We start from the raw sequence: 25,544 nt of genomic DNA on the forward strand, positions 1-25,544 counted from the left end.
TTTACATTGCATGTAGACTTTTTACCAAAGGTAATTTACTGCCAGTGATAAATCAATAAAAAAAGCACACAATTTTCACATGCTGCAACCCATTTTCAAAAATCTATGCAAATAATTTTATTTGCATAAAAAATGAAATAAAATATTCATTACAAATTGGTGGAACATGCCTATGAAATGATTGACCCAAAATTACAGACATTTTCAGCAACAAAATTTTTTTGAAATATTTTCAGATACCCAACAAAGATACATAGTGTTACAATTGTTTTAAAAACAATATAAATAGAATTAATAGAACACATTTTCACTTTCAAATCTATATTTTGAACCAATTTTCCAGCAAGTTGTTTACACAAGTTTCTATATATATTTATAATCAACTTCCTGTTTTCATTTGTAAGCACAGGATTCGTTTAAATACATAACATTTGTAGCACAGGATTCGGTTCACAATTTTGTCCATGTGCTTGGTGCAGAATAGGTGCAAAGAATTCATCTACAAGTGGCGAGTGAAAACAAGACCCAACAGAAAAATGCAACTGTCATTTTTTTCAGTTAATTTGAAAAAATATTTTAAATCTAATGCTTACAAAATGACTAAAAATTTAAAATTTGTTATTTCAGAGACGATTTTACAATTATTGAAAACATTTCAGAGAATATATTATTCGTGACCAAGACAAATGAATATTAGCATTGTAACCTGCTTAAAGTCAGACACGACAAACCACTTTGTCGCATTTGGTTCTAACTAACTTTAATTTAAAGGTTCAAAAAGGGCGTTATCAAATGAATATTGGAAAAGTTGACTGTCGACACCCAGGCTATCAGAACAATGGCTGTCGTGCATATACTTTCTCCATCACCATTGGAATATTCATAAATTACGGATCAATAACCCCTTTCTCCAATTTCATCAGGATTTTGGAACAATTTGAGATAAAATGAAAAGTTCATTTGTTAGGTGAGGTGGATGGTCTCAGGTTTCCTTCAAACGCAGTAAAATATGGAACTGCTTTAGATAAGATGCATTTCCTAGTATTCATTGAATAATAGAAAGATTGAAAATAGTGAACAACAAACTATTTTTCAGTTACTCGCACAAATTTTATTGCATGAAGGAAAACTGCTCGACGATGAACTGGTTACATGCAGACTGTCCAACTCCATACTCGATCATGACCTTTGATAAATTTTTAATTTTGTGTACTGTTATTTAGACTTTCAAAATATATGTTCTCACAATGTTCAAGCCAGTAAATAAATAACTTTTTTTTATATTTAAATTGTGATTAATAAATTAGTGTGTTGAGCAGGCAGTTTCTGAAAAATGACATAATTGGAAAGCGCATCTTTTTCTTGTGATAATCCACCGATGGAAAGAGCATTGGAATCTGATTGGTTCTCAGGCTGTGCCCAGGAGCCAATCAATTAACTACTCTCCACGTTGATGACCAGTTACAAAATGTAGGTTGCCATTTTCAGAAAACTGTTGAAAATACTCAAAGAAACTGCAGTTATTGGATAATAATAAAAATAATGCTCGACAACTGGCAAGTTTCAATGCACCAATCGATCAAAACGCAACACCTGGTCACAACCCAATCAGGGTGAAACACTTGCTTACAAAGTTATTTATTGGCTAATAAATATGCATGGCTTGGCCATCAACCAATCACAATAAAGGTAACACTGAATATTACAAAGTCTCTCTTAACTCGCTGTATAAACTACGGCATTTCATGAATTGCACACGTATATATAATATATACACCAATAGTAATGAAATTATTGGTGTTCTGTGTTGTGCAATATTTAGCGACACATGTAGAGACAAGGTCCTGCAAAATTTAAATAAGCTTACAAAATATATGGACAAAATATTCATACTGTCTTGCCCTATCGGAACTTACTCAAAACAACGCACAAATTTGGCGAGAAGAAATATTTCTCGAATAACACTATAAATACTAAAACTTTCTGATAAAGAATTTGAAAATTAATATTATATTTCATATTTAGAAAAATTCTGGTATGGATATATGAATACTGTAAACCAAATTAATTTTGTGAGACAAATTTTCACAATTCAGTGAAAATCATGAAATTTTGGAAAAGAGAAAATTTCAGTCTAAGCAACTGCGATCAAATTTTGATTCCCAGAATGCTGTTTCATCATTAAATCCTGAAAAAAGCAGTGAAAATTAATTGGTTCACAGTAATAAAAAAAGCAGGCGAGGGAGAAAAAAAAAGACAAGGTTTTACTAGTTCTATTAAGATCCAACAGATGTTAACCAACAGAATCTACTTGTTGCCGAGTATGTGCAGTGTCAATAGAAAGGAGCGAGAATTTCAAAACCAGTCATTCAAGTAGTTTTTTCACGAGTTAATCAAATGCGTCTGGTAAGAACACTAAGATTACACAAACTCTTATTTTGTCCTGTCTTAATCGATGTCTGGATAAAAAATACGTTTTTCATATTTTACAACGTGTTGTAAAATTTTAAAGGCAACATGGATGCCTTCAATATATAACATGTTTAGTACAAACACAAAGCTGAATTTAAAATACTAAATATCCGCATATAGTATATCCCCCTTTTTGTTTGAGAGATCGACACTGTCACAATTTCTCAGCAACAAGACAACTCAATGCTTGGTTATTTCAGCAATATTATCATTAATCACTATTCCACGTGCTAAATAGAATTCAGGAGGTGCATTAAATAATTTTTTCCCGATCGAAATTCAGCAAATCACCTCGGGTAAGTATGGAATAATTAACATTTCCAAGATGGAAGGACATCGTAATATTTGTAAACTGGCAGAAAAAGCATCATTTTAAAATAATTTATGAAGACAAAAATATCTGTCAGACAAATTATTGAAATTTTGTCTTACAAGGTCAACAACATAACTTACATCTTTATGATCATGATTTTAGGCAGCAAAATGGACTGAAAACATTCTTTTTCTCAAAAATATTGCTGGTTCCTGATTTAACTAGAAACAAGGTAATTACAAGGTATTTTACATAAAATATGCAGCATCAATGCACTATTAAATGGCCGTAAAACTGAATTTTAATAGTTTCAAGGTATTCTGTCTGGTGCAGTAGATATGAACCTAACAGCACATGCAGGGCAGGGCAGGGCAGGCCAAGATGAAATTTGTCCACTTGATACCTTTTTTCATAATTTTAGAAAAGTTCTCATTCACAGTCTGGCCTCCATTTTGTTACAAAATACTTCAAATATAAATAACATATTAATATATGCACCAATTCTGAACTAAATCTTGACGGGAAAGTGAACCGCCCAAGTCTGGCATTTGGGAAATGGTATGAACATAACCAGAAAATTAGACACTAACATCAACTGTTTCCATCATGGAGGTTTTAATGGCTTCTCCAAAATTCTGATGTGGTAGCGACTCTATTAACTCAAATTCGCGCTTGACTTCAGTGGCAGTCGTTGGAAGGTCAGCTTCACTATCCGAGTTCTGGATGGGCTGCAAGGTATTGCTGCAATTTTCAGCGTTGGAAGTGGAATTCTCAGTTTCGTTCGGTAATTTCTCAGTTGACATCTCTAAGGAAATTTCAGAATCACAAACATCGGACGTTGACGTAGAAACGATATTGTCATTACCACTATCACTTTTGTCACTTTCTGAACTGCCAGCCTCTTCCAATGAGCTGATACCAGCATCTGATTGACTAGCGTACAAATCACCTTGTTGAGAACACACTGCTTCTTCCTGTGTGCTTTGATACAGGTCATTTTCAACGCAGACAGCTTCATTTTGGGATGTATTGGTCAAATTCAAGTACGAGGCGTTATCATTACTATTGATGGCATCTTGAGAAAAGTGATGATAGATTTCATTGTGGCTGGTAGAAGCGCACGAGTCCGGTCCCAAACCATCACGCAAGACCGAACTCCTGTACAGATCACCCTGGCTGGAACACACTGCGTCAGATCGTGCTGGGCCACTGGGATAATCAGTCATGTCCGTGGTGTGGAAATTTTGACTTTTGAAAATACCGTTCTGTGAAGACGTCACGTTTTCACTGGGCTCGCAGGCAGCAAATATGCCACTGTCTTGCGAAGATGCAGTGTTGAATGCGTCAGTATTGCTCAAGTGAGTGAAACTCGAACCATAAACCTGATGATTTTGCGAAACGTATCCTTGGTTCAATTCTTGACCAGTGTGGGAGCTGCTAACACAGGAATAAGAATGGCTGTCGGTTAACATGCCAGAACCGATACTCGCTGTCGGATTATTGAATCCAGTCAGACTGCTACACGATTGACTTGGCGTGGAAACAACGCAACTACTACTGGAGCTCATCAAATTAGCATAATTTGGAGTGCTGTCATCTGATTGGCTGTTAGAGAAGTTTCCCGTGCTCGTTGATCCAACCATACACATTTCTTGGTTTGTGTTCTCATCAAAGGTTCCTAATTCTAATTCATAAGCTGACGAGCCCTGATAAGTTTGACTATCGTAGTTGAAACTGTCCTGGGAACTGCAATCTGTAAAGCTTTCATCCGAGCTACTGGTGCCGCTACTACTACTGGAACTACTGTTATAAGTTAAAGACGGTAGACTGACACCATATTGATCTTGCATCTCGTTATTATCTTCCTCGCAGTCATTAAAATGCAACACTCGTGGAAGTGCGTCATTCTGCTGCGATGTGATCTCCACCTGTACATTATCCTGGCCGTGATACGACATTGGACCGTCTGCAATTCGGTAAGAGGTATCTTCGGCATGGTATTGGTGGGTGTACACCTGGCTGTTATCACCACCATATATGGAATTCTGATTGTGATAAATACCGACTTCTGAATTTCCATTTTGCACATCATGCGAGCCAATGGAGTTCATATAGTTATCAGACGACAATATTCTGTTGTCTGCATTGTCACCGACTGACGTCAGATCATTCTGATTGCTCTCCATATCAAGCCTCATTAGCGTATGGATAAAGTGTGTCCGAACCCGCACTGGGTTGAACTCTATTCGTCCTTGCAGATTACCGCAACCATCTTTACTGCAGCCGCAAGGAAACGATAAACGGTCCACTTGACACTTGATATTAGCAAGACTACACGCACACGTTTCGGGATCACAGTACACCTTACAATCACACCCACAAACCTCACGAGATATACGTATGAGCTTACAGTCTCGTTTTTCAGTACTGTCTATTTTCTTCACACCGGCTGATCGGAGGAGAATTCTCCGCTTTTTGGTTGGCACAGGTTGTAGAAAGTAATAGTCATTAATATTAAGTTTATCAATCTCTTCCTCTGTATTGCTGTCTTCGTCATCGTCTTCCTCTTCCTCATCTAGTGATGTTTCCCCATTACGGAATTTTAAAGCTTGTTGTCGTCTTCGTTGTCTAATTTGATCTTTCAGCATCTCCTTGTGTACACGCTCCTGTTCCATAGCAAATTCATTTAGACTGAAGTGGAAGATATTGTCATGACTATTGGCCATACCTGTAAAGTGGGACACAACTTAGATTAACGTGGTGTTGTTCGTCACATCACTGGTTGTGGGAAGAACAAATTACTACTGTACATTAAATAATCAAAATGAAAGCATCTCACTTTTTTTCATTTTCATAGTTATAGTACAATAATGTAATTTCAATATAAGTGAATGTTGACATATTATGTTGGCTTGGCATAACAAAAATACATTTTGTGACTTTCCGCGAGACGCTTCAATCCTGGGAACCATAGTAACAAATATATACTTTGGAGTTGTGATTCACCCATTTTTTAAAGCCAAGTATAATTATAAAACAAATATGAAATTGCACCAAGGCAATGACCTTTGATACCTCTGTCAAGATAAAGCTCTGTAGTATTCAGTAAACGAAGAGAATTGTTGACACTCAGTGAAAATTGCAATTATTGTTGCAAATATTTGTTGTCAAAACTTTTACAAAATGTTGTTCCCATGAACGCCATTAAACCATCAAATTATGAAAATGAATAATCATCGACAATTAGGCATTGTCGCTATTCTGTAGTTAATGCCAAAGTCTATCACTTGCAGTGATCCAGGAGTGTGTGTGTACTTTTGGCTAAATAGTACTGTGATGCGATCAGTCATTTCTGGTAACTGGCTGAGCATATTTTGTTGAATCACTAAAATGTATGTAATGTGTAACCGAAATACATTATGTAGAACATTGTACTGCGCTTGACAATCAAGCAAGCAATCTCAGAGAAAAAATTGTATCAGATTGCAAAACAAATATTTTTCCTAAAGTACTCAGAACCTCAACTCCAATGAATTCAACAAAATTTAAAATAAAAGCAAGAGCCAGGTACATTTTGAAGTACATATGCTAAAAGTCAGACTTTGATAGAAACTTACCAAGGGTGGAGCCGCCTTGACTGGGTACACACGTGAAGCCTTGAGACCTTCGAAAATAAAATACTGTAACACCGTTGAATTGCACATTTTTCTTCTTTTTCTTCACAGTTGGTTCTGCAATCGCAAAAAAGGGTGGTGAAGTTACACAAAACTAAAACATACCGAATATAAACACCGACATAAAGGGACATGAGCTGCATTTTTGTTGATTCATACTTTTGTAGAAAATGTCAAATCAATTCTTGTTTTGAGGTGTTTTTGTTTTTAAGTGTCTGAAATGAGCCAGAGTACTACCAACACACTAATAAAATACTATGAATGTTCTCAGGTTAAAGTAAAATAACACTAGTATTTTTTTATATTTTTAAAATTAATTTTGAGGATAACTGATGAGACTGAATCTCCAAATAAGGGCAAGTTCCAGACATCACGCGGTAATCCCCTACTCACTGTGACAAGGATGCTGTGAATTTTCACGTTTAACGAGAACAGAAACTGAAGCGTCAGATTTACATCCCCCTCCTGACTGGACCAAATTCCAAATCCTGAATGGGAGCACCTGGCAAGCAGGCAGTGTGCACCATTTTTTTTCACAGCTGTGTGGACAGCAGACCAAGGGAGTCAAATTTGAAATCTCCGACACTGAGAAGACACATTAACCATTGTAACATCAGGTCTAAAATATGAACTGAAGAACAAAGAAGTCAACTACCGTAAAATCTGTATTAGAATCTGCATCGCTAATAGAAGTCGCTTCCATTCTTTTTGAGCAATTGAGAACCAAAAATTCACCATTTCTCATATGCGCATCCCCCTCTCTTGCATTGTACCATTTTAATAGAAGCTTTTAATACAGATTTTACATTACTATGCAAAAAAAAACAAATAAACACCACAAGTACCTGTACTTCCTGAAGCTCCGCTACCACACATACTGTCACAACTGGATTCTTCAAACTCTGATGATGGTGTGGTCTCCGGCGTGTCATCTGATCTTGTTGGACTACAGTCGGAATGTTTACGTTTCAACATATTGATTTGATTGTACTCTTGGGTATGGATACGAAATGTCACTACTCACTACACGTTATCTAGACAGTTGAGTTGATATCACCTATAGATTGGCATTACTGTGGACGGCTCAATCTGTAAAAACAAACAAAACATTAATTAATATTTGTACCTAAATGATCCAGTGAAATCTGTTACAGCTATTCTCAGAATTATTCAGTAAGTTAGTTAGCAAAATAACTCTGGGTTTGTCCAATGTAGACTTGACGGCACCGTTACAATACAGGGTCCATAGCACCAAGAGCCAAATGATTTCCAAGACTTTTTCAGACCTTTTCCCAAACTTCCTTGCATCCCCACCTCCAAGACATTTTGACCCTTAATTCAGGCCAACATCATCACCAAAGCTCATCAAAGTTCTGAGAATATAGTAGTTCCCTGGATAAAACAAGCCTTTCTAAAATGAATTAATAATTATGAAGAAATTTAAAGACTTTTCAAAGATTTTTTTATTTTTCGTGTAATTTAAAGACACTCAAATACTTTCCAGACCTCAAAAAACCCAAAGACTTCCAAAGGATTTTCCCAACGCTATGGATCCTGCAATAACATGCGCACAGTTTAGTCATTCCATTATCATACTAGAAGAGGGTGAAGCGCAATTTTGAATCAGATCGTGAAACAAATTGACGTGCATATGTACAATATCATGTATGATGTATGTGTGAAGTTTGATTGTGATTGGTCCAGGCATTTCTAAGATACAGGTCCAGACGCACGCACAGACACAGGCACGCACACACACACACACACACACACACACACACACGCATACACGCATACACGCACGCACGCACGCACGCACGGAGGTCAAAACATAAGACTAATTAGTGAGTCATACACAGAGCTCAATTTGTCAAGTGATGGCATCAGGACTAGAACAAAACAAACACAGAAGTGTTTTGCAAAGTTGTGAGCTATCTTCATAACCGACTGTCTGAATTATTCTCAGAATACCAAATCAAATTTTCAAAGACAGCCATTGACAAAAGATTCACTGTGTGCAAGGTGTATTTAACAGTAGAAAGGTGATTTTTAAATTTCTTTTGGAGTGTAAGTAAATGTGATAATTGAGAACAGAAACCATATACATCATAATGCAATTTTACTAATTCATCATTATATATTTGAGAAAAAAATCTTAATTTTACTAATGACAGAGAACATGGTTGATGAGGTGAACAGTAACAAAAATATTCTCATTTCTAAAATAACCTCGCATGAACTAAATATTTTGTACACCCAGCGAGGTTCACAGAAATATCCTCAGAAAGGTTAACAAATTTATACTGAAATAACTCCTAATGGAGGAATCACGGCATTGTCATGGCAACACATGATGCAGCAGTTAAAGTGACATGGCCTGTCTGAATGCAGAGGTTGCTGAAGGGATTCTCATACCGTAAATGAAAGTAGAAAAAGAAAATAATGTAAAATCATTTTTATTCATACAAACAGTATATTAATACACATGTTTTTTTTATGTAAGTAGTATTTACACACAAACAAAATGCACACAATCTACACTTAGTGATTACTCCACATTTCAAATCATGAAATACATGTAAATTGAATTCAAAGATGCAATGCTCAAAAAATTGGTATAGTGATGACCAATTTAAGTGGAGAAAAGAAAAAAGTTTTTTTTTGTGTTACGAACATTACCTAATTTAAAAATCACTGACAGTATTAAAGACAGAAATTCTAGAATTACTTGCAGTAATTTATTTCTCAACATTGCTTTACTCAGATTACTCTGTGGCATAAGTTGCATAAAATTAGCATAACAAATGACAATGTTTTGTCATTTGCATACTAAGAGTTCAAGCTGAATTCATATTTTTACTACTGAGCATGTTCCTTCACATATGTGCTTGCATTAAGGTGTGGGCCAATCATTGACTAAATGCTGTTTCTTCATTCTCAACTACGCCACCAATGGGAGTATCAGTCAAGCCTTGGAGAATTGCATTATGGGAGAGAACTCCCATTGTATATAATAATAAATTATCATCCCACTAGACTAACAAAATTAAATGTATTAGGATTTATATCAATTGCATCAACTTTTTATTACCACGTTACAAAGCAAAATTATATGAAGAGAATTTTACAGTGGAAAAAATAGAGCCAAAATGCAAACCATCCACTCAAAAACAAAGATGAAGAAAACCTTTACAAAACGCTAGAAATTCAGTACTAAACAAAGGCAAGATCTGAGCTTCACAACTGAATACAAAACAAGCAGCCTGTCGGCTGAGATAGCTCTGCTGTTAGCAATGCACATTTCAATTATTAAAGAACTGGAGATATCATTAGAAATGAACAATATGTATAGTATAAAAACAATCAGACTTGCTGTTTTTAACAAGAATTTGAAAATATCACTTTTTACCAACAATGACAAAAATATTTATCAAAATTACCGAATTGAAGATATCACAAAATCAACAAATCTGAGAGAGGTCTACCTGAGGTACATATATGTATAATATCAAATCAAAAATGCAAATTTATCATTATGTTCCTTACCATGACATTTCAAACTTTACAGTGACTCAATGTATTTTTCATTTTCAGGTTTCCCATTAACCCATGATGAAGGCATGAAGAATACTTATAAACTTAAACCTCCATAACAGAATCTATAAATGGCACCAAAAGGAGAGAGGAAACCATCTAACCAAAATCTAAGACAAAGAAAACCTTACAAAAAGCTGGAAATTCAGAGCCAAAAAAGGCAATACCTGAGCTTCACAACTGAATACAAAAAAAAAACACACGTACACTGAAATGAATACAAAAAATTCACAGCCAGAGTGAATGCCGGAACAAATTAATTCTGGTACACTTAACAGTTCATTTAAATGCAAATATATATAACCCAACCCCCCCTAACTACTAAGGCTATGCAAAACAGTACTTTGCACATACATACAGGTGGGGACACCACACACTATGCAATGCCATGACCAATACTTAAATCACCATGACGATCTATTCTCACAAACAAGTGTTTTTATAATACCAAGGGTGATAGCAACAAGCATAATACAGCAGTACTGAAAAGCAAGGAAGGAAGGAAGCAAGCAAGCAGTCAGCCGTAGATAAAACAATGAATCTTTGAGCCTAGTTCTGTAACTGTAATTTTTTTGAAAATACAGTCAGTATATAGAAAGCCATGTTGGTGTCTTTGCTTGTAACTCCCCTATTGAAGCAATGAACAGACTGTCTTGTGATGATTTTCAGTAGCTTCCAAAATCACATGAACATTTGTAGGGAATTGGCCATGCAGAGCACGTTTCAATTTTCCATGAATAATGCATTTTAGAAGCACTGTATTACACATGATGGGACCCACACTGAATCAATAACATCTCAACAATGCCATTTTAACAAGTTTGTCTTAACACATAATTTAAGCAGCACCTCAAGTCAACTTATATATTTATAATATTTGAGAAAGTTGGTCATAAATCGCCTGACAATGTTCATTGGTTTATTGTGTAAAACGGTGAAGCTATTGTCTCATGGCACCATGAAACAGCTTTCCTTTGTGTGTTACAGTGACTTATTTTTAGGAAACTTGTCCTAATATTTTTTAAACAAGCAGCCTGTCGGCCGCTGTTAGCAATGTACATTTCAATTAAAAAACAGAAGATATCATTAGAAAATGAACAATATGTATAGTATCAAAGCAATCAGACTTTTTAACAAGAAGTCGAAAATATCACTTTTTACCAAAAATGACAAAAATCTTCACCAAAATTAGAGAATTGAAGATATCATTACAAAATGAACAAATCTGAGAGAGGTCCACATGTAGTACCTACATATGTAATATCAAAGCAATTGGACTTGTAGTTTTTAACACGAAGTCGAAATTATCACTTTTTACCAAAAATGACAAAATTATTCACAAAAAATTAGCAAATTGAAGATATCAACATGAAATGAACAAACCTAAGAGAGGTCTACCCAAGGTACATATACACCAAGTATCAAAGCATTCATGCAAGTAGTTTTCAAGAAGAAGTCGAAAAAGTAAAACATTGACACAGACGATGACGGACAATCACTCATATGATAAGCTTCGCTTGACAAAGTCGAAAGCAGAGCTAAAAATTATTATTTTTCGAACAATTCCATAGAGCACAATGTTAAAAAAAAATGTATTATTTGTTACATTTTAAAACCCTATTTTTTAAAATAATTGAGAACAAAAAGTCATTCATTATTCGCAATATATAATATTTATTTTCAGCCTATTTAATCAGGCTACAATTTGAGATATTGCATAATATCTCTGCCATAGGAACCTATGGTAAAAGCATTATAATACTGCCAAAATGGCCACTATCCACTAAAATATAACCATCACTTTACTTGAAATTTGAGGGGGTGACCCTAAACTTTTTATAAGTCAATATCCTTATATTGCCCGGAAGTACAATTTATTGGAAAATGAATAAATTCTGGGTATTTGAAATCATGAGTACGGTAGGCTTCTACCTTAAGTAATAAAGTTTTTACTACAGCATGAATTAACTATATGTATACTTGTTTGCTAAAATAGCCATCAAGAACTAGAAGGTTTACAGCAGCTCATTTTAGATAAGATTAATTTTGGCTGAAAATCACAATTTGGCTTGACCTATTTATTATTACGATGAGATTTATTCATAAATTGTCACAATTTCATTGCATTGCTAATGACTACACACACCTGTAAAGTTGGCGAGAGTCAACGACTCCATGTTTTGAAGAATCAGTATTACAAAACATTAGCACCATTTGGGTGCGAGTTACAGTGTACAGTGATGCGCTTAATATTGCCAGGAGCCACATCAATGAAAGAAGAATCCATTTCAACGTTAAAAAGCTAGAAGCAAAAATCATTGGTTTCCATGGCAACTGTCTTTATGGTTTCCTTTTAATGGATTTCCGGACATTTTATTGCCTAGCAACCAAATCTAGAATCTGAATGACAAGGGAGAAATTTGTAAATGTCCTGAATTTTAATTTGATTTCATATCATGTGATAAAACAATAACGTTATAAAAATACACAAATTTACACCTATTTTATGGTATTCATGTTCAGGGGCTATATTTAGAAAGGTCAAACTTGTATCAAATATTCACAATAATGCACAATTACATGCACATACAATTTATATTTATCTGAAAGTTACCTTATTTCCAGTAAAAAAAATTCTTTTTTCTCTAACAACTGAATCCTCTGTATTGAATGTACATTAGCATATGAAATTACAAACAATCTTTCCACTGAGATAGCCTCACTATTGGCAATGCACATTTCAAATAAAGAATTGAAGATATCATCACGAATTGAACAAATCTGAGAAAGGTCGACCTGAGGTACCTATATGTATAATTTCAAAGCAATCAGACTTGCGGTTTTCAACAAGAAGTCGAAATATCAGTTTTTACCAAAGAAGAAAAATTAGAATTGAAGGTATCATCATGAATTGAACAAAGCTAAGAGGTTTACTGAATGTACATATACACCAAGTATCAAAGCAATCAGACTTGTAGTTTTCAAGAAGAAGCCAAAAAATAAAAAGTTGATGCGGACACAGATGAATAATCACTTGTATCAGCTTCGCTCGACAAAGTCAACAGCGGAGCTAAAAAATCATGGTTTTACTGGCAAAAAAAAATTTATTTAAAAACTGAATATGCTTGAAATAGTGAAATCAAATACCAGCAAAAATTTAATAGAGGTTAAAATCTTTGTGAGATTACACTTTAGTTGAGATAGCGACATCTTGAGCTACAGAAAACTCATTTTACCAGTTGAAGTGCAGTGATTGTCACGCCATGCATGCATAAGATATGGGACTCGTATAAACAAAGATGGCTTTAACTGGATAATTTCTTTGGTGATTGGAGGGGATCGAAGGAGTCACCAGCAATAATTATTACATGTTGCACCCAGGTCAAAGTACATACTTGTGATTTTCATCAAAAGAGTGCATTGGATTGTGGGAAAATCAATGTTTATCAACACAAGTTTCAGCGTGACGACCACCTCCCTTTAAGTAACATGCAATTGTAAGCTTAAGAAGATGTGTTTTATAGTAAAATTATTATTTGATGATTTAAAGGGTGGTGGTGTAACTTTGAGTTCGGTATGGGTCTAATAGTAACATTACAACTTGTTTACATGATATTCAAACATTGATGAAATTCAACAAGTGTTCCATGCGATAAATTTTACAATTAACTTGGATTGTCTCAAAATTATATTTGTCTCTAGTAAAAATACGATGCTTTGCAGTGGGCTGTTTTCAAAGATGGATCCAGTTGATTCACAAATAAACTTTTAACTCAGGAATTCATTTCTGTATTTTGAACCTTAATTGTATGTATCTTGTTCAATTTTTAATTCAAAATAACTTCCAGAATTGAGCTCAACCATGGAAACAATTTCAGATACGTCTCTCTATTTGCTCTTTGTTATTCACTTAATGAAACTTTTCAACACATTTACATTCAGCATTTATATGACTTGGCCGAATTTTAACAGCTTTATAAACAAAACTTTATAACCAAATTATAGAAAAATACTTTGAAATACATGAAATGTTGCAAAAATTTGGCAGAAAACAGTAGATTTATGTCATACATGGTAATAACTTTGATCACCTGTCTAATACAAATTGCTTGACATGGCTGGGACTAAACAAAAGCAAATTAATCATGAATACAGTGAATGGAACATGTGTGACATGAATTTCAATGGAATGCAAAGTAGGTTTGGTTCACATGGATCATATGTTGCTAATGGTAACCTTGGCATATATTGTCACTGAATTTGAAAACTAACTCGCATAAATTATGCAAATTAACTTGTTCCTGTAGTGCAACAGTTTCTACAACACTTTGCCTATTTTATGCATTTGTCCATATTTTTTTGGATATTTTTGGACTAGATAGGCACAACTTCTTATTTGCTACTGGTCTTACCTTGTATATATTAAAATATTGAAAAGAATTGTTTTATATTTTGAAAAAAGTTAAAAGTTGACTCTGGTCCTCAAAGGATTCACTTTCACTGTCAACCTTGACCTTGTATCATAGGAATATAAACATTTTCATATTTAAATTTTCTAAAAAAAAATGCAGATAAATGGAAAGACAAACATGTTGGACACCAACAAAATTTAGTATTCAATCTAAAAACAAAATCTGGATTTGGAAATGATATAAAACAACCAGCATTGCCTTCATTTTGAATACACAATGTAAAACACCATATGGTGCGAGTGGAGGCATTTCCACTTAGCAGAACACCATATGTTCAATTGTTTTTAATGACATAGGTAGGTGTTCCAGAGATGGTATCCAAAACAACTGTGCATATTGTGTACCCTGTGAAGGTTAAATTGAAGGTCAAGTTATGCCAAGCTACTTCCAAGATTTTGTCTGATTGGCTACCTGAACTTAACACCTAACAGTTAGACCAATCAGAGAGCAGCTTGTTTTTTTTTGTTTTTGTTTTTTTGGAATTCTGCCTTGTGTACGGTATATATGCTTTAAAAGAAAACCTGCCAAACCCAGGTATTGCACCAAGGAATCATGGGATACTATTGTTTATGTTAATCTTTTTTTATCTATTGTAATTTTAATCCAGAAAGAAAAATTGTTGCGAGATTAGCAATAAATGGAGATGTCCCTTTAACTTGAGGGTAAATTTGAGTAGATTTGAAAGGAATACTGTGTGCAGGAAATCCCTAGTGAAATTTTCACTACTACAAAACTATTCACCACATGCACTTCCTGACAATTTGAGGGTACTAGTATTTTGCATAAATCAATACTGGACTATTTTTGACCACCAATGAATAAGGCACATTTCAAACCATGAAACTTTATAGATAGTGGTAATCTGTAAAGTTAGAGTCATCATCCTCAGAAACTGTAGTTAGACACCAATAAAATGTAATGTTTAATCAACCTTACAAGGGCCATAATATTTCCCTGTTAAAATTTAGAAAAATTCATAAAAATAGGCAATATGTTGATTTCAGTTATTTTTATGTATTTTTCTACAAAATGTACAATTTTGATAATTTTAGACCAAACAGACGGAATTTCCTATTGACTACACGTCTGGGTAAAAATGTTTAAAAATATGCATGCATTAATTCGTGAGTGAAAGGCGACAAAGGCTGATTCTCAAAGGGCTGAGGTATAAATAGAAACTGCAATTTGAATTTTCGAAGACATTAAATGTTAATTCCTTTTCCTGATAAGATTTGGCCAAAAAAATAATACATGTAGAATGAGTTTGTGATTATTGCTCGGTGGCATTAATCTGAAAATAAAACATTATGAAGTTCATAGGTTAATGACATCTCCCTTTTGGTCATGTGGCTAAACGGGTCAATAATTGAGAGTGAAAACAATGTAGTATTAGCCAGTGTGGGTACAACTGTTTTATTTATCCTTGGTGCAAGTCCATTAGTGCATTACTATATGCTTGTATGGAATTTAAAAACTGAAAGTTGTTCCCATTTAACAATTAGTATTGCAAGTGAACCAAACAATGAGTTTGTATACATACAGTAAACTTGGTCTGAATAATATACCACGTGTTAAGTTAAACACTAACTGAGAAACCATTCTCTTGCAGTGTCTGGTTGAGACCTGCGAACCAGTGCCTCGCAGTGTCTGGTTCAGATCTACAAACCAGTGCCTCGCAATGTCTAGTTCAGACCTACCAACCAGTGCCTCGCAGTGGCTTGTTCAGACCTACAAACCAGTGCCTCACAGTGGCTTGTTCAGACCTACAAACCAGTGCCTCGCAGTGGCTTGTTCAGACCTACAAACCAGTGCCTCGCAGTGGCTTGTTCAGACCTACAAACCAGTGCCTCGCAGTGGCTTGTTCAGACCTACAAACTAGTGCCTCGCAGTGTCTGGGTCAGACCTACAAACCAGTGCCTCACAGTGGCTTGTTCTGACCTACAAACCAGTGCCTCTCATTTGATACATTGCCAGAGACTGCCATGGTACAAACAGTTTCTTGTTTTGTTTGAATTTACAAGGTATTTTAAAGTCAAGGAACTGTAGTCAACTCTAAAGTAAACAAAAAAACAAGAAGAAAAACAAATACATACTTAGTCTAATAGATAAAACAAAAAACTTGCCATTGGCTTGAATTTACAATCACAACACCACCCATTTTCAAGGCTAAAATTGTCAAATTGACTTGCCTAATAGGAACAATACAAGAAATATCACGAGGCATCAAGGAAAACTTGTTGGGCATCAAGACAAATATCTTTGATGTCTCTGAAATTCACACTCTGCTGTAGATGCCCATAAGTAACAATTGCATTTATCGTGAATTGGTAAGACAACAAAATGTTAAATACTAACCAAAGTTTAAAATTGAGCACAATCGTTAAAGATACTGTGAAATTATTTATTTTAGCTCAAATTAATTTTGGCTGAAAAGACTTTTTGGGTATTTTGTATGGAATTTATTTTCACTGATTTTGGCAAGTTGAATGTAGAATATAAGAAAAACGGTACATTCGCTGGATTTTATTTTCAATGAATCACTCCTTCAACGCAAATAGCAAAAATGAATTCCAAGCGAAAATAAAGTACTTCACAGTACTAAGGATAATTTTTAATTGCTGGATTGTTTTTTTTTCAGACTGTAGCAGCATATTCTCCTATTTAAGACTTTAACGCGGAAATAAAATAGCACCGCTAAAACGAGCAAAGCAGGTTCAGAGACCTTTTTAAGAGATTTAAGACTTCCACAGGTAACATGTATACATTTTCATATCTTGATATTTTAAAATGTTAAATAGAGAAATTTTGTAAAAGTCTATGAAACAAAATACTATTAAATGCACAAATTTCTATTTGCTCGCAAGTGTACATTTCATAAATCTACTCAGGTTACTAATAATTTTTTTTTTTTTTGCAATTATGAAAGTTTTCTGCAGGGCTTTCCATTTGCAAATTGTGCCAACATGAAATCAATTTCCTGTCTCAAAAGATGATATTAGGAGGATGCAAGATATTATTTCCTGTTTTGATAATATCACAGAAATCAACCGCAATCAGCAAGAAATTATTGACAACTTGTACACCTGGCTTAGGATGGGATGAATGATAAAAAATATCTCCAGGCTCTACAAGGTTAATAAGGTAACATTTTTAAATGTTACATCTCTTTTATAAGACTGTCGTTCTTCGGTTACATCTCATCAGAAAAAAATTTATAATACACCCCATTTTGCTATAAAAGTTGCTATAAAAGCAGTGGATTTAATTTCACGTTCTTAATTTTTTTGAGCATTAGGGCATTTTTTTCTTCACCTTTATGAAAACAAAAGTGGATGGAACAACATATTTCTGGGAGGGCCACCCATCCAAAATCTCTTTTGGAACACCCTATATATACCTGGGGCACAATACTGAGACCATACTAGTCAAACTACGTCAGATACAAAAGGCTTTCAAACAAGAAATCATTATCCATCTAGGCATGATAATTAGAGCACATATTGGGTGATGTTATGTTGCTAGGCGACAGCATGAATACGCATTAGGGACGAAATAAGTTTCAGCCATTTGCCATGTTTCGTGCTTTCTTTGTATCTTCAGGTCAAATAATTTCAAATCTTTTAAAGGACAAAAGTTTGTGAATTTATGAAAAGTTTTAGGGGCATGTTGACTAAATTAACCTGGATAAAAAACTAAAAATCATGCCTCTCTTTGACAACGCAATTTGTATAACAATCAGAACATTTGATACAAAAAGCACTCAAAATCAGAAAATAACCTTTACGGCCTGGAACACCGAAGTCTTGTTCCACCTTTCACAAAAATCAAATTGCAAATTCCTGAAGAAAAGCACAGACTATTTTGTGAATTTGTGATGAAAAAAGGGAACTTGTAGTGAAAAGGTTTAAAAAGTACATGTAAATCAGAAATTATGATAACACTAGATAATTCAGCACTGTGAAAATAAAATGTCGACAATTGCTGACAATTCTGAGTTTGACAAAAATCACACATTTAAGACTTCTGAGAGTCTGTTAAATTTACAAAATTTTGCCATTGTAAAAAAAAAAATTCACAGAACTATGATCATCATGTCGGTGACTTTTTGCAAAATTTTGTTTTTACGAATGCTTTAAAATCATACCCTGAATATTTCAAGCAGCAATTTATAGGTTATGGACACAGATGGATAAAATCACACCAACGGTTGCCAAGCTGTCATGAAGACAAAAACAAAAAATGTTAACACTTATTCGATGGCGAGCAAGAGCATATGGGAAACAATATTAAACAAAAATATATTGAATTCTGGAAGGAGACAATTATGGATAAACCTAAGTTGAGAACATATACTCAATTCAAAACAAACTACAACTTTGAAAGTTACTTAATTATACTGAATCTAAAACATAGAATTTCTGTCTCTAGATTCCGAACAAGTAATCACAGCCTAGCAATAGAAAAGGGTAGACATACCCAACCTAAAATTTCTTTGGAAAACAGGATTTGTAAACAATGTACTTTAGCAGACATAGAAGATGAAATGCATCTCCTCATCAAATGCCCAAAATATCACACACTGCGAATAGATATATTCTCAAATATACAGTTTCCTGATGAAACAAAAACTGACCAACAGAAATTTACATACTTAATGAAAAATTCTAACACAAATGTAATCAAACTTGTTGGAGAATTTATACACAGCTCGTTCTTAATGAGAAACGAGAAAGATACTTAACAAAAACACTAAAATCTATCATTTATTATTTGCTATAGTTATTTTGTTATTTTGTTTTTTAATATCTTACTTTTGTTGCTATAAACTGATGGAAACACTGTATTTCTAAGGATGCAATAAATTATCTTTATTATTATTATTTATTATTATGGTGGAACTCTCTTACACGGCTGTTGGTAGGCAAATAGGCCTGGGAAAACATTAAAAAAAATATAATTCTGAGGCAGTTCATCTCATCAAAATAAATCACTGTAAAATTTGTTTTTCTGAAGTTTTTCTTTTGAAAAACTGCCAGTGTCTATGACCTTGGAAGCATTTCATACCATAACAAGGTACATAATGACCTTGCACTCATTGACTGTTCAGCCCCACTGTCATGACAAGCTGACAAAACAGGTGTTAGACAGGTTAATCGAAAGTGATAAATCTGCACATGATTTATTTAGTCAAATCTGACCTCATTCGACCTGCTGCAGATTAAAAAAAATTAATTCCAAAGCTGGAAAATATTTTTTTAGACATCTATGAATTGCTCAGACATACACACAGACAAATGATCAAAGTCCAGGCAATGTATCATACCTAGATCTCTGTGGAACTGCGCAATCTATTCCTATTTTCTATGACAGTGCTGATTTTTACTATTTGATTGTTGTCAGCCGAGGATATATCGCACTGCGGCAGGGTATACATAAACCACAAAAATGATATAAGGGATATAACAGTTATGTCTAGAGGGTACAATGTACGTAAATTTTAAACTCTCTACTTTCGTTATTTTTCACCAGTAAGTCTTTTTTTTAACATGTTTTAGTATAACATTTTTGGTTCAGATTTTTCCAACCCCAAGTATATAACCTACCCCACGTAATTATTGGTCCATCCCTAGATTAAATTAATTTCTAACTGATCGAAGAAAATTCTGATATTTATTTTACATTAGTATTAATTTTCAATATGTATTTGCAAGCATATATATATATACAAATCTTCATTTTTGACAAACAATGTTTTTGAATAAAATTAAATTGTGAATAAAACAAAAGAAAAACGTTTTAAGTGATAAATTAACATTACATTTTGCATGTTCCAATTACATTATAGAACTATTTATTATGCAGGAATTTTTTGAGCATTTCACTATTATGATAGCACAGAGAAAATAGAAACCCTTTCTTTGTATTTTACGAGTCGAAAGAACTGTATCGGGTAGAGAACTGTTTTTTTTTTATTTTTAAAGAGTCGAGAGACTTAGTTTTTTTTTTCCTAAAGGGTCAACTATGATTTTTTTAAAAGGGCTGGGAGCCGCATTTTCTCATGAAGGGTTGGAAAGCAGTGTGCCCTCTGAGCTGATATGACATGCCAGTGATTTACGAAGATTTGCTGTAACGCGACGAGTTATGCTAATTCATTGGCAAATTAATGACAACAGAAAATTGTACATTGATATAGTGAACATAAAAAACATCTTGCTTGTAATTAGGTGAAATGACATTCACATTTTATGAACAAAATAAAGGAAAATACAAAGTAAATCTACAGCCACGTTTTTGCTTGTGTCATCTACACAGTTGCATACAATTTTATTTTTTTCTTTAAGACCAACTTCAGCTGATTCCGGGGATTCTGTTTTGATGCAGTATCTAACAAAAAAAAACAGCTCTGTTAGAGAGCACACTGGTCAAGAGATGTTTATAACGGGTCAAATGTTCTGCTTTTTTATAAAGGGCAAGGTGCTATTTTAGAAAGAGGTGAGAGCTGTTCATGAATGGCAAAGGCAGTGCTTTTTTTTCTTCTAAAAAGAGTCGTGAGCTGTTTTTTTTTTTTTTAAAGAGTCAGAAATTACTTTGCACCAATGTATGCCATACAAGGTAATTTTTGTGGTTGATATTTCATACACAAGGGCAGAATTTGTTTCCCAGTTCCATCAGGATTTTGCAAAACTTACACTTGACAACGCTTTCGAGAAACCACAAAAATCCCTAAGAATCAAGGTACATGCAACTTGCAAGTCGAAATTTAACAATTTATTTTTAAAGTATTGTCAGTGCAATAAAACTAACAGATCTATAAAAAGCCATAAAATGTTATTAATTGGGTGTAATATATACAGCATAAACATATACATAAATTTAAAAAAAAATTATATTGCTTGCCATCCCCCCACATACACATAGCAAGTCAAGTGATCACATGACCTACCCACTGGGATTTGATTTGAAATGCATGTACAGAGAATTCAATGTAAAGAAGCAACTTACAAGAATGCGCCTGATTTGCTCAACAAATGGGCCAATCAGAATAGCTTGTTGATTTTTACACATAAAATTCAGCTTTTTCTGCAGGTTTTGATTCAACTAGTACAGAAAAGTGCAGAGAGGTGAATCACCTGCTGTTTCATGCATAACTAAATAATAATAACAAGTGTCTACCTCATAATTTATTTATGACAGTGATGTTAATGATTACATCTCATCCATCAATGCGGGATGACGAGGGTACAACAAAAAACAAAATAAAAACTGCCAGGTAAATAATGAAATGGATAATTAGGGAATAAATTGTTTATTTTCATGAAATATTGCCATTGTCATGAAAGAAGTCGTTCCATGAATGTACAAAGATTGATTTTTAAAAATAGCTTTTAATTCAACTTTTGTTGTGACATCCCCAGGAACGATTCTTGAACATTAGGTGATGAACTACAATTTTACTTTTATTGGAAATTCATACATTTTGAATACTAGTAAATTGCTTAGGATACTTATGCACTGCTAGAAACCACATAAACATGCAAGACCTTCACATATTGCACCATAAATTCACTGAAACGTAACAAGTCACACCTGTAGAAAGAGATCAGTACAAAGGACTCAAATGTAAAAAAAAGGTTGAGTGGATACATGTTCAACAATTTTTTTTTTAATTAATGTTTTTGTGCCAGGCGACAGTTTTGGACATTGAATGTCACTGTTGTCTCTCCTGACTTTTCTTGTATGTTCAAAATGCAAGTGCTAGTGCTGACACAGAAGCCATATTCATGTTTGGGACTACATGACAGGGCTGTGCGGCCATCTCTCTATCAAATGACAATTTAATGTGCTATCCTGGCGAACGAATCTCTGCCAGTGGAATTTGCAATGATTTTGACTTGGTCCAGTGGTAGCAAAGGTTTGTAGCCTAATCAAAAATAATCATGGGAAGTCCCATCGAGTCTGTGGCACACTCATCCAGGGTAGGGGGTCGACCCTTTTTGGTGTTGTTCAATGATTATTTATAATTAGGCAACAAGCTTTTGCCACCACTGAACCAAGACAAAACCATTGCAAATTTTGTAAATTAACAAAAAAATTAATAAAGAAAACATCAGTCTATATGTCACAGCAGAATGTTATTTTAGCTAGCATATTGTTTCTCACAATAAGACTGTTGACACTTTAGCTAAATTAAGTTTCTGATAATTTGTACATTGAGCTAACTATTTCAAAGTGTTTGACAGTATTCTGAATGTATCTGAAAAAATATTAACAATATGTGCATAATGTCCCCCCCCCCCGTTTCATGTTGAAAATATGGAAGCCAGTTAAGTAGTTACAATGTAGTTATATTAGCTCTACCTAATATCTTAAAAAGAAAGATCGTCAAACCTGACTATTGGTGGTATAATTGTATGTAAAGTTTTATTCAGGGAACCCTCCAGACAATAGGAAATTAATTCTTTTTCTTCAATTGACTGTAAACATTATATATTAATTTAGTTTTGGGGTGGGGATTATCAGGTTAGGTGGAGAGTTTGGTGGGCTGGGGAAAGTTTGAAAATCACAAAAAGTTGTAGTAGCGAAATTAAGTCCTTGCGAACTCAGAAATTGGGAAATGTTCAATTTTATGAAATTTTATTTAACTATCATCCCAGTCGATGACAATTTAAATAGCTGTGGAAATTTCTCTGAGCTTTGCTAAATTTTGTCTTTACAAATACCATAAAATCTTCAAACCACGAAAACCGGCAGTGCAAATTAAACTGTTTGCAGTATGTGAACACTGGATTTAGCTTTAGTTTATTAATGAAATCGTAATCAGAAAAGCCTCTTTGAATCACATTTCATCTGGGGCATTACAATCTGTGTGTCTTACATACAAAATACACTAATTGATTCCTGGGTGTAATCTCACTGCAAATTCGCTTATGCAAGTTAAAATTAAAATGGGAAAACAAAAGATTAACAGCGTAAACAATGGTGTTCTATGACTGTCTGGTGCAATCCCTGGGATTGAAAACTTCCCCTTTAAAAATGGCTGATCTTCTGTACAGAGATGTGATTTAAAAGTTGTCTCGTCGTAATCACAACCCAAATATACATGAAATGCCCCCTTTTTTTGATGTGCATTCTAAAAAAAACCTGTGAATTTTAATTTTATTATGATGCAGTACTAAAAACAACTTTTTATTAAATCGTCCATTTTAATAGTTTCCAGGTTTGAGAAAAGTACTAATATCCTGCATCTATAATTGATTTTCTGTTTTAAACCAAAACAAAATATCCTCATTTGATTAATTTATTTGAGAAAAATATGAAACAAATTACACAGAATTATTTTATTTGAGATACGTGTTTGCCAGGCAAAGTGAAATATTGTTAAAATCACAGTATCGTCCTAGAGTACCATAATAGTAAAAACTGATTTCTGTTATTTTGATTATTGTAGTTATTATTAATAATTATACTAAAATAGAATAAACTATAGGTTGAGCTAGACTAAATAAAGAATTGGTGGACAACAGACAAGAATTGCAATACTCGCAACACACTCTCCCTGGGAGGGATTTTTATTTAAAAATAAGAACCTTTTGGAAACAAATCCAATAAAAATCAACAGCAACAAATATACATTTCTATTGGATATATTAATATGAAGAAAAAATTAAGAAATCCCAATAAAATTTTTTGAGATTTATACCAATCTCAGAATTGATTTCAGAAATTTTGGTATAAATTACAGTGGATGAATAAATTACAGTTATGATATAGCATTCAATCAAGTATGGTAGATGGAGCATTGATATATTATGTATTTGGGGAAAGCAATTTTATGTACAGTATGGATACTAAAATACGGAAATTCAGCTTAAAAGAAATTAATTATTCTACATTCTACATTAATTCAAGCATAGTAATACAAACAGAATAAAGGCTTACATAATATACAAAATAATAAAAAAATGTGGACTGCCTGAAAAAATATATAAATCTTACTTATCTAAACGTTTTTAAATAGTAAAAGCAAAAATATAAAATTTCGGAGAAAAAAATTAACATACTGAGTATATACCTATACGTGGTAGTGTGAATGTGAACTATCGACCTAGCTCACAAACAAAGAAGCCAGTTTAAATATCCCCAAATATTGAAATACGGCGTCGGCGGCGAACACGATCCGGCGTTTATTCTGACAATTATTTCAACTGTGAGTTGGCGATATTATAATCGTGCTTGCTGTACGAGCTGGAGTGAAATTGGTTGAAATTTCCGACAGCAATCTTGCCGGTACACGTATTTACACGTACGCACACATCCCCAGCCTGGCCCCTTTTCTGCATTTAAATATGGAGAAAAATATGAAAATCGAGGAACTTGCCTGATTTGAGAGCGTGGAAGTTGCTAGAAATAACACCGGTGCTATCCTCGACTTCGCGGATCCTTAGAGTGCAGACCTGATGAATGAAATAACCGGTGTTAGAGGCGAAAAATTCGAGTGAATATGGAGATTGACTCGCTAATCTTATTGAATGCGGGCTGATAAGTGTCGAACGAGCACGTACACTTTACACAGCCATTTTATTTCAGTAGTGTACTCATCCGACAACATAGTTCCCACCACGAGATGTATATTTGAATAAGCAAGACGTTAACTGTCTTACCTGAAATAAAAACAGTGGCGGAAAACAATCGACGACCGTCTTTGGTATGAAAAGCACGAGAAACGTTGATGAGAACAGCAGTGATAATTTTTTCCGGATATGCAAATTAAAACCCACACGCTCTATAATATTTAAAAAATGTATGACGTCTTTGTTAGTGGGTCAATCTACTAATTTCTGGAGGGTATACATCTCATGTGTTCACATCCTTAATGGCAGCACAAAAACAATACTAACAAATAAATAATCCCATCACGTATAACCCTGAAAGACAGCATGTTATAGAGTACACGATACATTATACTTTTATAATCAATTATATTTTTGAACATACAAGAATCGCAGGAATTAAAATTTA

The 25,544-nt window shown here is 34.0% G+C and overlaps 1 protein-coding gene across 1 annotated transcript; it reads right to left on the bottom strand.

The window, feature by feature from the left end:
* Positions 1 to 1,088: 1,088 nt before the first annotated feature.
* LOC102802800 (uncharacterized) lies at positions 1,089 to 25,303 on the bottom strand. Its single transcript, XM_085496092.1, has 5 exons — positions 25,187 to 25,303; positions 24,904 to 24,979; positions 7,305 to 7,548; positions 6,403 to 6,516; positions 1,089 to 5,513 (listed from the first exon to the last, which is right to left on the bottom strand). The coding sequence occupies exons 3-5, from the start codon at positions 7,432 to 7,434 to the stop codon at positions 3,364 to 3,366; spliced, it is 2,394 nt and encodes a 797-aa protein (XP_085352218.1). The 5' UTR covers positions 7,435 to 7,548; positions 24,904 to 24,979; positions 25,187 to 25,303; the 3' UTR covers positions 1,089 to 3,363.
* Positions 25,304 to 25,544: the final 241 nt, after the last annotated feature.

The sequence above is a fragment of the Saccoglossus kowalevskii genome, chromosome 22 (assembly GCF_978046115.1).
Source record: "Saccoglossus kowalevskii chromosome 22, keSacKowa6.1, whole genome shotgun sequence".
Classification (NCBI taxonomy): domain Eukaryota; kingdom Metazoa; phylum Hemichordata; class Enteropneusta; family Harrimaniidae; genus Saccoglossus; species Saccoglossus kowalevskii.

Coding starts and splice junctions, on each gene's coding strand:
- LOC102802800 (XM_085496092.1), bottom strand. CDS start 7,434: ATGTTGAAACGTAAACATTCCGACTGTAGTCCAACAAGATCAGATGAC. Junction 6,517..7,304: donor CGGAGCTTCAGGAAGTACAG/GTACTTGTGGTG, acceptor TTGCGATTGCAG/AACCAACTGTGAAGAAAAAG. Junction 5,514..6,402: donor TCAAGGCGGCTCCACCCTTG/GTAAGTTTCTAT, acceptor CCCACTTTACAG/GTATGGCCAATAGTCATGAC.